At 39.4% G+C, this 15881-nt stretch overlaps 1 protein-coding gene across 4 annotated transcripts in view; it reads right to left on the bottom strand.

Moving 5' to 3' along the window:
• Positions 1-15881, bottom strand: part of ephb2b (eph receptor B2b) — a 136395-nt gene that overhangs the window by 35321 nt on the left and 85193 nt on the right. For all 4 annotated transcript variants that reach the window (XM_023269817.3, XM_035947937.2, XM_023269818.3 and 1 more), the window contains exons 4-5: positions 9701-9856; positions 6008-6343 (exon numbers count right to left, since the gene is read on the bottom strand). In XM_023269817.3, the coding sequence (XP_023125585.1) occupies positions 6008-6343; positions 9701-9856 (492 nt within the window). The remainder of the gene's footprint in view (positions 1-6007; positions 6344-9700; positions 9857-15881) is intronic.

The following is a 15881-nucleotide window of genomic DNA, read 5'->3' as shown; positions in this document are numbered from 1 at the left end:
CCAAACCTGCTATAGAGTGCAATATGGCCAATACACGGAGTATATGGATATCTAATTTATCTGCTGTGCAATGCTGAATTCAGGACATCCTCTCTATTCAATGTGCTGAAACTGATGATACAGCAGCTCTATAGCAAGCTAGCAAATAACTGGCAGTTGCATTCTTCGCTATTATTTGTTTGTTTGTGTCTTCATAATTTTAAGCAACAGTCTTGCTGGAGTCCAATAACTGCACATAGCCTTCAGAAAATCATAAATGACACATAGCAATGACTACACTATTTCCATCTAAGCTGTCCTTAACCAGAACCATGCCTTTTAGACATTATTGACAGCTTAAGCACTGGCTTGGCTGATCTGACCTGAAATCAAACACTGACGTGTGTGCAATATGTGCATTTTCTCAAGCGTGTACAATGTGTTCTGGGTTGTGTTTGTAACTTGTATGTCCAGCCATGTGTCTCAAATTGTGTGAAAAAAAACACACACGGTAGAATAGCGCTATGAAGGACAAAATCATATCGTCTGTGTTGTCAGAAATATTTGATTAAACTTCACGGTGGCATCGTGGTTTCAGCCACAACTTTCATCTCATACAATAATGAGCCAGCTAAGGGGATAGAGAGAACTTGGGAAGGCCGGAGAGAAAATAAAAGGACAAAGAGGATATGAGAAGGATATATGAATTGGTAAATTTGTCCTCTGAAATAATATAATTTGGTAAAGGACTGCACGTAACAATTATCAACCAGCAATACTCAAATGAAGTGCATCAAAAGTGTACAGAAGTACCATCCTCGAGCAAATATATTTATTATTAAAAGATCAATAAATAACAAAAACAACTCAAAAAAGACAATTTGAAGTGTATTAATCCGACTGAAATGTTAATTTAAACTGAATTTGAGAAACGGACACTGATGATAATGTGTCTTGTTTCTGCACATTGAATAGATAATGTGCATAATTACACTCCCAAAATAAATGTGTTTTCTACATAACCAATGATAATTTCGATTCTCAATTAATGGACTGTTTATTTTCTTGATTAATCAGTAAGTTTGGTGTATAAAATGTCAGAAAATAGTGACAAATGCTGATCAGCGCTTTCCACTACTCAGGGTGACAAATGCCTTGTTTTGTCCACAACCAAGAAAGGTTCTGTTTACTTTCATAGGTGGAGGAAAAAACTGAAAACTGTCACATTTAAGAAGCTGAAATCTGAGAATTTACATAGTTTTTCTTTTAAAAAAAAAAAAAAAAAAAAATCCTCAAATCAATAAATAGATTATGGGAGCCCCTGTAGCTCAACAGGTTAGGCAGTGACCCAAAAACAGCGGCTACAGTCCCTGATGCAGCGGTCATGGGTTCTAATCCAGCTCACGGCCCTTTGCTGCAGATTCTTCTCCCATTCTTCTCCCCACCTTCCTGTCTCTCTCTCACTGCTGTCTGTCAATAAAGCCGGAAAAAGTCCAGCAAAATAGATTAGAAAGAGCTGGCAGTTAACTTATTAGCTGACAAAAATCAGATCATTTGTTTGATTAATTATTGCAGCTCAAATCTGATGCTTTCACATACCAGAGGTAATATGTAAATGTTTCAAAGCATTACTCTCCACAGGTCTCTCTAAACTGCAGAACAGAACTGCTGCCACATCACATAAATGCCTGCAGAAAGGCAGCAGACTGTCATCTCGTCTGCAGTCCCCATTTCCTATAGACTGTCCTTTCATCTTTTAGCTTCATCTTACTGGAACCTTCTTTTTTACCGAAATTTACTCAATTCACCAGGAGTCAAAGGCCCCAAAGTACACAAAATCACAGACAAACTAATTTACTATTACTCTAACAATTTAGAGCTAATTACCTTTGAGCAGACATGCACACTCCTGAGTGCATCGGCAAAAATTGAATTTGCTCCTTTTATAACCTGAGTGCTCAATAGGTCACTGCTTTGTGGGCCTGATGATGCACACCTGTTGTAGGTCTCATTACAAATATTCTGTACTACAAACAGAACGACAATTAGGGGGGGAAAAAAACATCCTCACAGCATCGCCACACAAAAGGGTGATCTTTTTAAGAGATTAGAACTCTGTGGAGTTTTAATAAAAAAAAATAAGTCTGTGTCTGTTTGTGTGATACAATAAATTAACTGCTTAACCCAAACACTGGACTGAAATAATCACCTGAATAACTGCCAATTGTAGGGAACAGGGATTGGGTTTGTGTGGCATCTGCAGCCTTTTCATCACATCACATATGAACATAATGTATTTAAAAATACAGTTAATAATTTGGTTAAAGTCTAAAAATCATAAGTTTTAAGTTAAAATGAACATAGGGTTAGTATGCCGCTGGCTTCCTGATCTCATCCGTACATTCTTTAAAAGAGCATCTATGTATGTGTGACACGTTCTTATAGATTTATATGTTAAAGGGGAAATAATTGGGACCAAGACAAAGCAATTTCCTAAAAAGAACTGTACTTTTTTGGCAAAGTCAGATAGGAGTACATTTGTTGGGGAGTAATTTCAATGGCAGAACTATGCAATGAATACAGAAACTACAATTCAGAAAAATTAAGGACTATATTGTGTATATATATATATATATATATATATATATATATATATATATATATATATATATATATATATATATATATATATATATATATGTGTGTGTGTGTAGTATATACACTACTGTTCAAAAGTTTGGGGTCACTTAGAAATAAGGCTAATTGATGCTTAGTGAGTGTTCATGGAAAACATGAAATTATCTGGGTGACCCCAAACTTTTGAATAGTTGTATATGTCTACTGTATATCAGGCTTTGAAAAAACAAACAAAATTTCATTTATTGTTGGCCTTTGTTCCTTTCAATTTTGCCGTTCATTGCTATTTTAGTTTCAATTGCTATATTTTTCAACTCTACATGTAAATATTCTAAAATTATCACTATAAGGCGAAACCGAAGACAGATGTCTGTAATGAATCAATGCAGTAATATATTTATAAATACAGTATATACTGGTTTTGTATCACCACACAGTAATCTGTCAGACACAATCACTGTAATACCTAGAAACACACAACTTCTGGTTTTCAACCTGAGTCTGTGACATAAAGCATCATATTCACAACTCGCCATCTCACTCTCTCTGCTCATTTAATGTCACATAAGAGTAACATTTAGAGACAGTGCAAAGTCAGTGTAGATGGCTTAAGCATGACTCTATTATAAAAAACAAAACAAAAGTAAAAAAACAGGCTTACAGGCACATTTCAAGGCTTCTGCCTATTTCACACAATACAAGTTTTGGGGAATTAGTCATATGCTTATAAAACAAGCTCAAACGGAATTCAGCCCAGAATTTGCTTTTGTGTGACATTATAGTGTGTAATCAAGTGCTGCACTTTCCAGGGCAATCACGTCCTTTATCAGAGAGGAACTGTCGCCAACCACCTACAGAGTGGGAGGAAAAGCCCTGTGGGTAATAGAGTGTGGTGGGTGCTTGATTGGGTATGGAGAGTGAGAAGTTTTGCTCACACTTCCTCCCCCCTACCACCCTTCACACCAACAAGTCATAGCTGAGGAGGCAGCCATCCACATTAGGAATGATACACACTTTCACGCCACTCACTTTAAATTTACTTATTTATTTGTTGCTTTCATGAAATGCTTCAGCCTCTGGCCCAGAGCAAGCGTACTAAGGGGCTGATTAACATATATGCTTGTATACAAAATTTCATACACTCTGGTTTTTTCTCCATCTCATTTCCGATGTAAGAGGGAGGCACAGAGCTGCCTGAGATAATTTGGGGTGACATGATGTTTATGTAACCTCCAAGCCTCACAAACCAGATGCAATTATGGGCTCCTGGTGCCCGTGACCCCAGCCCTGTAGCAAAGCGCCACAAAAACTCCAACCCCACATCCTGGGAATGAGCAGGGCGCAGGGTGACGGGGCAAAGTGGGAATGTGGACTGGGGGCGAGCAAGAGTTGAGTTCTTTTCACAGCTCCCTCTGACGGGGAGCTCTCGTCGCCTAATCCAAAGTGACGGGCACTTCAGTGGAGAGGGCGCGGAGCCCCCCAATTTCCACCAGGACCCTTCGGCACCGACAGCACAGAAGCCAAAGGCTGGGGTGACAGACTTATTGTGGCCCAGCGAGACAGAGTGGGGCAGGGGCCTCATTACAACGCTTAACTGCACTCACAGGCCCTCATTAACCCACCACACCAGTGAGTCAAATCAAAACAGACAATAAAAAGAGGTCGGTGCGCGAATAATAGCCTCCATTTTAGTATGACAGAGAGTTTCAGAACAGGATGTGAATATTTTATTATGAATTTAAACAAGCAGATCTCTGTATAATGAAGACATTTTTGCTACAATGGGTTAATTTAATGAAAAATAATCTCCTGTCTTTTATGTGTTCATCTAACTTGTATAGAATTCCCGTTTGAATGTTAAAATGTAAGCATCAAATGAGAGTGTAGTCACAAAATCTACAGTATACATTACTGTTTAAATGTTTGGGGCCACCCACACAATTTCATGTTTTCCATGAAAACTCACACTTTCATTCATGTGCTAACATAATTGCATAAGGGTTTTCTAATCATAATTACCCTTTCAACATTATTAGCTAACCCAATGTAGCATTAGAACACAGGAGTGATGGTTGCTGGAAATGTTCCTCTGTACCCCTATGAAGATATTCCATTAAAAATCTGCCTTTTCCAGCTAGAATAGTCATTTACCATATTTGACTCATTTAATGTTATCTTTATTGAAAAAAACTGCTTTTCTTTCAAAAATAAGGATATTTCTAAGTGACCCCAAACTTTTGAACGGTAGTGCATGTCAACAGTGAAGCACACTAACGCAGTGCTTTAAGTAGCTCAGTATATATACGGCAGGCCCCCAGTACAGGGGCGATGCATGATGAGAGATGACAGGCACTTAAGTATGTTGCCAATGGGATGCAAAGCAAGTGGAAAAGATAAAGCCCATCCTGTATCCCCCCGCTCATCAGTGCTTGGGGGAGCAAAGCTTGGCACACCAAATGATGCATTTCATAGACAATTAAAGAGAAAATCGATGCTGCTGCCTTGGTAAAATAATTAGAGATGCAACGGCTGACCTCAGCTGCAATCACACAGTGAAAGGCATACAAAATTCCAAGAGCTGCAGAAGAGAGATGAAAGAAGATTTTGAGGCAGATTTCTAGAAAATCATTACATAAAAAAGTTACTCCACTGACCAAACAGCTTCAACAGCCTTTCAACCGTACTGAATTACTGACCTCTTGATCATTGTTGAAGTAGCTTTTTAGTTCGCAATGTAAGGTCATACATAGCATGCATATACTGTACTACTACTGTTTTTTTTAAATAATTATGTAACTCTACGACCAAGTGGGTGGATAAGTATGAAGCCATAATCACTGAACAGTAGATGAAGTGGGGAGACAGCAGCTAGTCTGCTCTCAGCTCCCCAGCCTGAAATACACATGGTGATGAGGTCACGCTGTAAAGACCAGCAGGCCATCAAAGTCTGTCTGTCACATCATCAACGGTACTCTCCTAGCCATTTTACAGCCCTTAATCTGCATACATCACCATACAGGAGAGGAGAGGAACGAAAGACTTAGTGGAGGTCTATGCACTGTCTATTAAGCACTTGAAGAGGAACGAATGTGATGAAGAGGTTGTAGTTGGGGCATGAGAGACACAGGAGCAGCTCAGAAATAGACATGGAGAGGAGAGAAGAGAAGAGGAGAGGAGAGGAGAGGAGAGGAGAGGAGAGGAGAGGAGAGGAGAGGAGAGGAGAGGAGAGGAGAGGAGAGGAGAGAAGAGAAGAGAAGAGAAGAGAAGAGAAGAGAAGAGAAGAGAAGAGAAGAGAAGAGAAGAGAAGAGAAGAGAAGAGAAGAGAAGAGAAGAGAAGAGAAAACCACATGGGGAAAATAAAGTGCAGAAAAAGACAGATGGGCCCACTTACCAGCCTGGTTAGTGGTAATGTTGACTGAGGCGTACTGAGGGGAGTAGGGGCTCTGATCTGACACCCCGTTGACAGCCTGCACCTCAAACGTGTATTGTGTGTGGGCCAACAGGTCACTAATGTAGACCCGGGATTCTGTCAGGCCCAGCTGCCGGGGTAGAAACTGAACGTTGTCACCACAGCGGGTGCAGCCTCCTCGGCCTCCGCCACAGCTCTTGCAGATGATGTTGAACACCACATCCTCACGGCCCCCTGAATCTCGCGGAGGCATCCACTCCAACATCACAGAGGTTTCATTCACGCTGGAGATCACAGTTTGCGGAGCTGAAGGGACAGCTGCAAAACACGAGAGATTCTGTAGCTGTAACATTTGGTTACATGAATGGGCAAATGTTTGACCTGTTGATAAAGATGTGCATCACAATGATTGCTTACAACTGCCTTTGTATATTTTGGCATTCAAATCCACCACACTGAAGTAGAAGAATCCTGCATGTATGACAATGTATAACACTTAGAGGCAATACTTGAATGCATGATAAAAGAAAGCTAAAAAAAAAGAAGAAGAAAACTACAAAGACAAGAAAAAGAGATTGATATGTATAAATACTGTATATACACACTACCGTTCAAAAGTTTGGTGGAATATCAACATATTGGTTCAGAGGCCCATTTCCAGCAACCATCACTCCTGTGTTCTAATGGTGCATTGTGTTAGCTAATGGTGTTGAAAGGATTAAACCTTAAATACACACACACACATACACACACACACACACACACACACACACACACACACACACACACACACACACACACACACACACACACACACACACACACACACACACACACACACACACACACACACACACACACACACACACACACACACACACATATAAAACCAGAGTGAACTTCCACCTCTGCTCCAAACAGAAGACAGAGATGATAAGGTGATGAACATAATAGAACATTTTTTTGCTAAAGAAACAGACATTTTCCTCTGCAGTTTGTAAAGAGCAAATAAAGAGCTAAAAGTGTATTACTGTAATGTAATGTAATGTAATGTATTACTTACATTCATCAGATGGCCACAAACATATACTACCGTTAAAAAGTTTGGGGTCACAGACAATTTCATGAAAGCTCACACTTTTATTCATGTACTAACATAATTGAACAAGGGTTTTCTAATCCTCATTTAGTCTTTCAACACCATTAGCTAACACAATGTAGCATTAGAACACTGGAGTAATGGCTGCTGGAAATGTTCCACTGAACCCCTATGCAGGTATTTCATCCTTTATTCACAAATTTGTTTTAAAACAATCAATCAGAGAATCTGCAGTCTAATTCTATATCTCACAGTTTCAGAGTTTAGAGCCAAACAGAGTCACGCTAGTAGATCCAGGACTGCACCAAATATTGGCCTAATTTTTCAGTTTTCTACTTCACTTATTAATTTTCAAGGTAGCCCACTAGAGATACTAATCTACAATTGCAATTGTCCTTCCAAAAAGTGTTTCACTCAATTCAGCTAACTGGAGCAAAGTAGGAATTTAGCCAATGTTATTTTCAAGTCCACATATGGAAGAGGTCAGGGACGATTTGTGGGTCAACAGAACATTAAACTTTGACATAGGACACTGTTGTTTTTTTTCTATTTCCAATAACTTCCATAATCATAACCATGTGTTTCTTTTATAGTCATGATGACAAAGCCCATCCTAAACTTGCACAAAGTAGTCATTTTAACCTGAAGCACAATGTTTCCTGAAACCTAACTTGTTACTTATTTACTTTAGCATGAATCATGCTCTTCCCCTGGGCTAATTTTTTCCCCCCTCAGTCTAATCAGCTAATTTCTCTGCCTAACTTTAACCACACCTTGCTTTTTTAACTGTTAGTAATGACAGTTTTGCAATGGTGTCATTTTTCAGATGTGACAAGTGTCATTCCAGAGGGCTTGGACCACTGATGCATTTTGACATTAAGTCTAACTTTGTTATTGAACTGAATTTAATATATTCTGTGTCTTCTGTTGCTTAGGGTGGAGGTTTTGCTCATGAGATGGAAAAAAAATCATAAAAGAGAGATGACAAAATGGGATTGCCACTCACATAAGCCAAAACGTCAAGGACAATTGACTTAGTGCTGGGAGCTGTGTTGTGTCCTTGAGGGCATGGAGGGCATAATTACTAACTCTACTTAAATAACCCCTACACAAGAGGAGAGAAAATCCACAAACTCGCAAAGATACTATAGACTCTTTGAGGTCGGAGCTGACTGCATTCCAAGCTGGCAGTGCCTCTTCCCTCGGGATGCCCATTTACACTCTCTCATTTTCAATGCTGGTGTCCACTTTGTCAAGTGTTTTCTTAACATCTATTCTTGACAATTTTCTCATGGAGCATCGTATAGAGTTACTACAGCGGAGAGAAACCTACTGTTTCTCCTATTGAGACATTCTTAGCAGCCAGGCATTACAGGGTGGAAACTTTCCACATGGCGCTACATATTGAGTGACAGGTCAAACAAACAAACAATGAGAACTGTTTATCTTTTACAGACATGTGCACCTAATTATGGCAGACGTATCCTCCAGGACTAATGAGATAAACAATTCCACTCCGCCCACAACATCCTAAATCTGAATCGATCACTTCTTATTTAACCTCCTTTTAATTGGCAGCAATTAACAGATCTCTGGCTGTGGAAAGAAGCCCATTGGAGTGGCCTTCTTGGTGTCTCTCAGAAACATAACTCCTCCTTGGCTCCTTTCTGGGGAGGAGGACTAATATCCCCCCCATTAGCTGGCGGGCCGCTCTGATGGGCCCATTCCCTTGCTTTAATCAGGCCGGGCCCTGCTGCGCTTAATACGGGTGACGTGACGCTGCTGCTTTCTCATTCACAACAGCTGCTCAACTCCCAGAGCCAGGCTTATGCAAATCTCCTTTGTTGGAAACCATCAAATCTTTTCCCTCCTCTCTTCCTTTCAACAGGCAAGAGAGGGAGAGTGAGGAAAAAACACTACGGAAATGTTGAAAGGGTTTTTCTTTTCTCACTCACCCCCATTTTTTTTTAGTTAGACCACACTCTATGCACTGATTCTCAGTCTTTCTCACATACACACACCTTTTCTCCCGCTCCCTCAAATTCCTCCTTCTTTATTTTTTCTGCGCGTCTTTCCCTCATGCTTTACCCCTCCCTCGCTCACTTTTGCTTTGGTCTATCCTTCCGTCTGTCTCTCTCTCAACCTCAGTGTCAGTCTCAAATTCAAATTCAAACAGCTTCATTGGCATGACAAGAGAGCGTCTTGCCTTGGTTCATTCTCCGAGTCTAGCCCTTCACAAAGCTACGCGCCCTGGCCCAGTAACCTATGGTCTGGTTTGGAGTATGGACTGTGTGATGTTGAGGAGGGGCAGCTGAGCCTTGTGTTTTGGGTCTGATCTGTGGACAGCCACACTATGAGCATGTCAGCATCCCGTTCGTGTGAGGGACAGCTCTGACAGAGTTTGGAGTTTGGAGTTACACAGACTACCACTGTCCTTTGATCCTGGGGCTCTTCTGCTTGTGGGTGTGAAATGTGTGTGTGTCAAAGAGTTCATATCTGAAACCAAAGAATGTCATGTCTGTGTACTATGTGCAAGTGATTCAAAAGTTCAGACAGAACCTTAGGACTATACATACTTGTGCACGGCATCTGGAGAGGATCTGAGTCGGTGCGATAGTATCCATTGCGGCAAACGCAGTTAATGGCGCCTTCACTGGTGGTACGGCTGTTGATGGGACACTGCATGCAGGCCTCATCTCCTTGAGTTGGCTTGAAAAAGCCAGAGGGACAGGCTAAGAGAGAGAGAGAGAGAGAAAATTAAAATTAGATTAGATTTATTTTTTATTTTTTATTTTTTTTTAATTAACCCTTAAATTGATTGGACCCTACAGTCTTCTATAAGTGGGTCAAAAATGACACATATAGGAATCAATGTGTTTTTATGCGATTTTTGTCATTTTGGTTAAGAATAATCATTTGTATTATTGTTTGTATTATAATTTTGGTCCACACAAGAAGGATTTCATGTTTGATATATGTTTATTTTTCACTTTCACAGATTTTGAACATTTTGATTATTGAATACAACATAAAACAGCAATAGATGAACATCAACATCCATTTTGTTGACATATTTCCACTCTTTCCTCCAGCTGTTTCTGCTCTCTAACCTTCCAGGTTTGTAGACTGCATTACCTCTTGTATGATATTATCAGGGATAAAGAGCTTTGGGTAGTAATACAAATATTATAATTTCTTTAAAAGAATAAAATTTTACGTAAAACTAAATGGAATGATATCAAAAACTTGTTTTTTGAGCAATAGCTGGAATATGAAATGATAAAAATTTTGATAAGAAAATGACGTCACCGGGTCATTTTGCGCCACTTCATCTAAGGGTTAAAAACAACAACTTTATTTAAAAATAAATCTGACAATGTGAATTATTTTCATTGCATCTTTGCCCATAAAATGACAGAAAAAAGTAGAAAAATAGTTTCTGTGCAGCCATCAAAAACTCAAGATATCGAATGTCACATTAAAACAGAATCAAATTTCACTTTTATTTTATGTAATAATGTATTATTAGAGGGTGATCAATCATTTTGTCACCAAAATAGACAGTGTTAACCATAAAATAGGCAGCAGGGTAAAAGCTGAAGTCTGTATTTTTACATTTGATGCCGCTGCAGCATTTCAAGGGAACTATTTGGTTCCATTTCACTATACAAGAGAAACCATCAAGTGACCAGAATTCAAAACAACCCAAAAAACACAGTCCAACATAAATATATGTCATTGCAACCTGGCATATAAATACACGTCAGTGTAGCCTTCGCATGTGAGGCAACTCTCTGCAGATATGGCAACACGGCAACATGTTGTAAGTTTGCTGTGAATTATTCATGATGCTGTAGTTGCCTGAGAAATCTCTGAAGTGCCCCGTGTTCTGTTAAGAGCCCTTTTAAGGGCCTCTTTCTGGAAACCAGGGAGGAAAGTTACATTCAGGTGATGATGAACACATACACAGTAGCTGCCATTACATTCTGTATTTGTGTATCTCGTTGTGTGTAGGTGAATCACAGGCTGTACACGGGGCGAACCTGTTTGTGTGTTGCCACAAGCGTCATTCACTGCTACGATAAACAAACTAACTTAGCTGTCTGTGAAATCCCCTTATCCTCCCCTCTCCAGTCACATTCCACCTAAACCTCCACTGCTATAAAAACATAACTTTGTTTTTTTGTTGTTGTTGTTGTTTTTTTTTTTTTTTACGGCATTTGCACCTGCACCGTGTCAAAAGCTTTTCTTGTATCTCGGGCCAAAAAAAGCAACGGTTTAGCTTCAGGTAATCCAGCTCCCACCTGCCCCACCGATAGAGGAGAAAATATAGAGGTGTTGAGACAGAGGTGTAGGAAGTACAGTAACATGAAAAATTCACACACGGGACACACTGCATATCTGAAGTTAAAACCCCTCAGGTCTTCCGGCGCTGTTGTTTTCTTAGGAACAGTGTAAAAAGCAAAATGATTTGTTCAGTCTGATGAAAGGAAACAAAATACTGAAGATTTTCCTTCAATTTATGCTTCCCTTGTTGTGTATTCCTATTATTTTTAAGTTAAACTTGGTAGGCACAAAGGAATATTTTGAAAGCTGATTTTGATTTGCATTTATTTCTTTTGCTTGCAAGATAAAAAAAACTATTTTCCTCAGTCCATAGAGAAACCATGTTTTCCCTCGTTTTCTGAAGGTTTTTACACGACTGCAATTTCTACATTATAACGTAATAAACATAGAGTTATTATTTCGTTCTGAGGCTTTACTAGCAATTACAGCTCAACTGCAGCATCTGGAATGTGGAAACATCAGCAGCTGCAACTCCCATTTAAAAGAGGTTATATCAAGAGGCAGAATTAGTGCGGGTCCAATCCCAATGTTTGTATTAGACAGACACATCGCTGTACTCAAGAGACTCCACATCCAGAGATTAATGCTCTTTTACCCTTCTCAGAGTACACTGCTCAGAGCCGTCACCTTCTAAATCATCACTATGCTAGTGACAGCTGCAGACAATTTATAAAACAGACAAGCAAGATATATTAAAGATGCTCTGTCGCAGTATTGTAAAATGTACTCTGCAAGTAAATAAATTTTTATTTATCGACTACCACTGTGGAAAATGAAGGATTTTATTGGTACTCTGCAGCTTGATAAAATATATTATTTAAGCTATATTTAACGAAAGAATTTATACCATAATGAGCAACAGAGAAGCTGTTTTCATTAAATGCATCTTTGGATTCAAGTGGTTGTATTTAAGAGAGCGTATGCTTTGAAATTGGAACACATTTTAATTTTTACTTCTGTTTCTGAAAAACATGCCTTACAAAGCAGCGTGCTGTCTCTTATGGTTTATTATAATTATCAATGGCTGAAAGTTATTTCAAAATGAAACTGAACTAATCTCAAACGTCTCCTGACTAAATATTAGCTTTGACATGTTTTTCTTCCTCCGTGATTGATGGGGGAAAAGGTTTTGGGCACAGAGAAACATGAGGCCTGTACATTCACACTGCCAGTCAACAGGATCTGTGAATGAGGCCCAGGCAACAGCTATGTGGGGAATCGGGATCGAACCTCTGCGGCACAGCGAGGTCTGTGAGAGTGCGGCGTGCCGAGCAGCAACACCAAAGGAAGCAGCATAAAGAGGTGGTGGGGGTGGGCTGAGGAGATGGAAACAAAGAAGTGAGAGGGAAGAGGTGGGGAATGGCTGTGTTCGGTGGAGTTTTTCAGCCGAGGAATTCGGCGTGTTACTGTGTCCACAGTGAACGTACTGTATGCGCTGTAACAATATGCGGACTTTGCATAACAATCAGAACAATGACTTTAAAATCTTCATGGGGAGAAAAGTGAAAGGATATAATTGATTAGCACTTATTAAGCCGCATGATGCCATGCTACGCTGATTGTGTTTAAATATTCTGTGGTAGATGCTGGATGGCACACTGGTGGGGAATGTAAGTTTTCCCACCAAGCACCAAACCATCTGACATCGTTTTATTATTGACTGCAAGTCAGAATTGCAGTCAATTCTGCAGGAACAAAATAACTAAAATTCAGAACCTGGTGATGTACAATGTCAAGGGATGTTTCATCAACAGCAACCCCAAAAAAAAAAAAAAACAGAAACAATGGATAAAAACCTTGATCTGGTGAGAGGACAGATAAATGGCCAGCAGAGATGAGATACATTGTGCTGTAATGAACAGTAAATGACTGCATAAAAGCTTTTTCTTAAGCCAGAAGAAAAAAAAATGCTTTCCAAAACAGGTATTTATTGTTGAGGCATTAAAAGTTAGCCTGTGCTATCCATTCAGGGGTGACCATGTAAAATCCCTATCAGTGAGGAGTAGAAGAGATGTAAACATTGTTTGAAAAAAGTGATGTTTTTGCTGCATTAAATGTGTTAGTTTTTGTTAAATATAAACTCAAATTTTGGCCAACTTAACTATGAACTCCCACTATGTTTGAACAAATTTTAAAATCTTGTAATACTTTAAATGTCCAAATATTATAAAACTACTGTTGCACTGTTGTCCACTGTTCATCCATTGTTTTTTTCTCCTTTTTTAACGTCTCAGTTTATTTCAGGTGTTTTGTCCTTCGTGCTAAACTCTCTATATTGCTACATGTGCATGGCAAGGCAAGGTAAGTTTATTTGTATAGCACAATTCATACACAAGGCAATTCAAGGCAAAGAAATACATTCAGCACAGCAACTTTAAAATTAATTCTAAAAATTATTTAAAGGTACACATTAAAGTCATACATTAAAATCATAGAAATAAAACATAATTAAGCAATAAAAGAGTATTCAAAGCCAAGAAAATAGATTGAGCATCTAAGAGAAAGCTGAAGTAAATAATATGGATTGTTAAATATGGTGCATGTTAAATGTTTGAAAAATCTTTAAAATGGATTTAGCCAAACAGAAAAACATGACCACTTTCACTTCAGCAAGAGCTGACATATTAACATGTTTCATAAAAATATTTAGTGTGGTAGTTTGGTATATTTAGCCTGGACTAGCACATGATTTGGCCGCACAGCGTCCAGATACTACAGATAGTGCCAGGTACAAAAGTCCTCACAGAGCAGTAAACAACACTGACATTCAGTGACAAGTACTTGTAACAGCACTACTCTCTGTGATGACTCCTATCTATACGGTACTTCTAAAAGTTCAAACAATCCAGAAAAGAAGTATTTGTGAAAACCTTCCTATCCAGTTCAAGAGGACAGAGTATTATACGTCTTGGCATTCCTCTCTGCTTCGCCATGGCCATAATTTTGGGGAAATATTTGGGGAATTTCCACTTTACAGCCGGATGACAGATTTTAAGAGTTGCGGAGTCGTCTGGTGTTAGATGTACAGAGGCAGAGACACGGAGAGCAGTGATTAAAAATCCGATCAGAGCTTTAATTCCCCACCTCCCTGCCTGCCCAGATTGCTGCTGTTGAGCTGTTTGATCATTGTGCTGGCAGTCTTGCTCAACATGTGAGAACTAAAGGCTATGTTTTTGGATGTTTCCTCTCACTTCAGATATCCTCCTGGCAAGAAGAGTTAATTACTGCAAGAATATTCATTGACAATAGCTCCTCTTGTTGTTCCTGCTTCCCACAGTCAAAAAACACCACACATTGCTATTAATATCATCAATAGCATCAAGCAAACATGCCATGTTTTTCATTTAGATCTCTGGGGATTGCAAATATTGGTTTTTGTAACTGGGACAAACAATAAAACGTGGCAATAAGTCAAGAACAAAAGCTGCATAGAAAAGCTTTAAGAGAATTTATAAACACTTCAGACTCAATTTAGTGGTAGCCGTGTCAAAAGGTCCAGATCACCTCAAATTGGTTCCAGGCACACAGCAGGCATATTCACTCTTACATCTTGTATTTGAAAAATATGTGAAAACTTGTGCCAGTGGGGAGAGAAAGCTTTGTTTCCATTGTTGTCTGATAATTTAAGGACCAAGTATTGCATTACTTTAATCTAATATTAAGTCTGAAAGCATAATCTGAATACCTCCCCCCTACACACACACGCGCGCACACACACACACACACACACACACACACACACACACACACACACACACACACACACACACACCAAACCCCCAGCTGCTTGTGTCTACCTACATTTACGGCTTCTAATAATATACACTGACATAAAAGCTTTAATTAGAGGTTATTGCTACTCACTGAATAAAAATAGTACTGCTAGAGCTGTGAGGTAAGGTAACTTACTGCACTAGGGTGCTAGTCAGTTTTTACAGCAGGTAATTTGCTGGTTGTTTCAAAGGTTTCCTGAATATTACTGCCGAAAAGATTTTTAGCACACAGAAGAAGAGACCCGCAGCTAAAACCATCTGAATCCTTCAAAGTATGTGTATCTGTGCGAGTACCTGTGTGTGAGAGGGAAAACAGAAAAACAGAAAAAGAGAGAAGGAAGATGCAAGCACACGAATGCCAGAAAGGCAGGGAGTGCTGCTTCCAGGGGCGATGCCGACGTGAACGGCCATGTGGGCTCCTTTGTCCAAATCAGCACCCACACACATACATGCACACACACGGAAAGAGGCAAAACAAAAACCGGGCATTTGACATTTCCATCGTGCCTGCTTAGGCAATGAGTTCACAACCAGACGATCAGCTGGCTGATACTAGGTAATGCAATCGAAGGCCAAACCTATTGTAAAAAAAAAGACAAAAAAAACAACACCCTTCCAGTCTCCTTCACCCACCCTC

Source organism: Amphiprion ocellaris, chromosome 5 (genome assembly GCF_022539595.1).
Source record: "Amphiprion ocellaris isolate individual 3 ecotype Okinawa chromosome 5, ASM2253959v1, whole genome shotgun sequence".
Classification (NCBI taxonomy): domain Eukaryota; kingdom Metazoa; phylum Chordata; class Actinopteri; family Pomacentridae; genus Amphiprion; species Amphiprion ocellaris.
The sequence above is the reverse complement of the archived record's forward strand: the minus strand, read 5'-3'. Positions and strand labels throughout refer to the sequence as shown.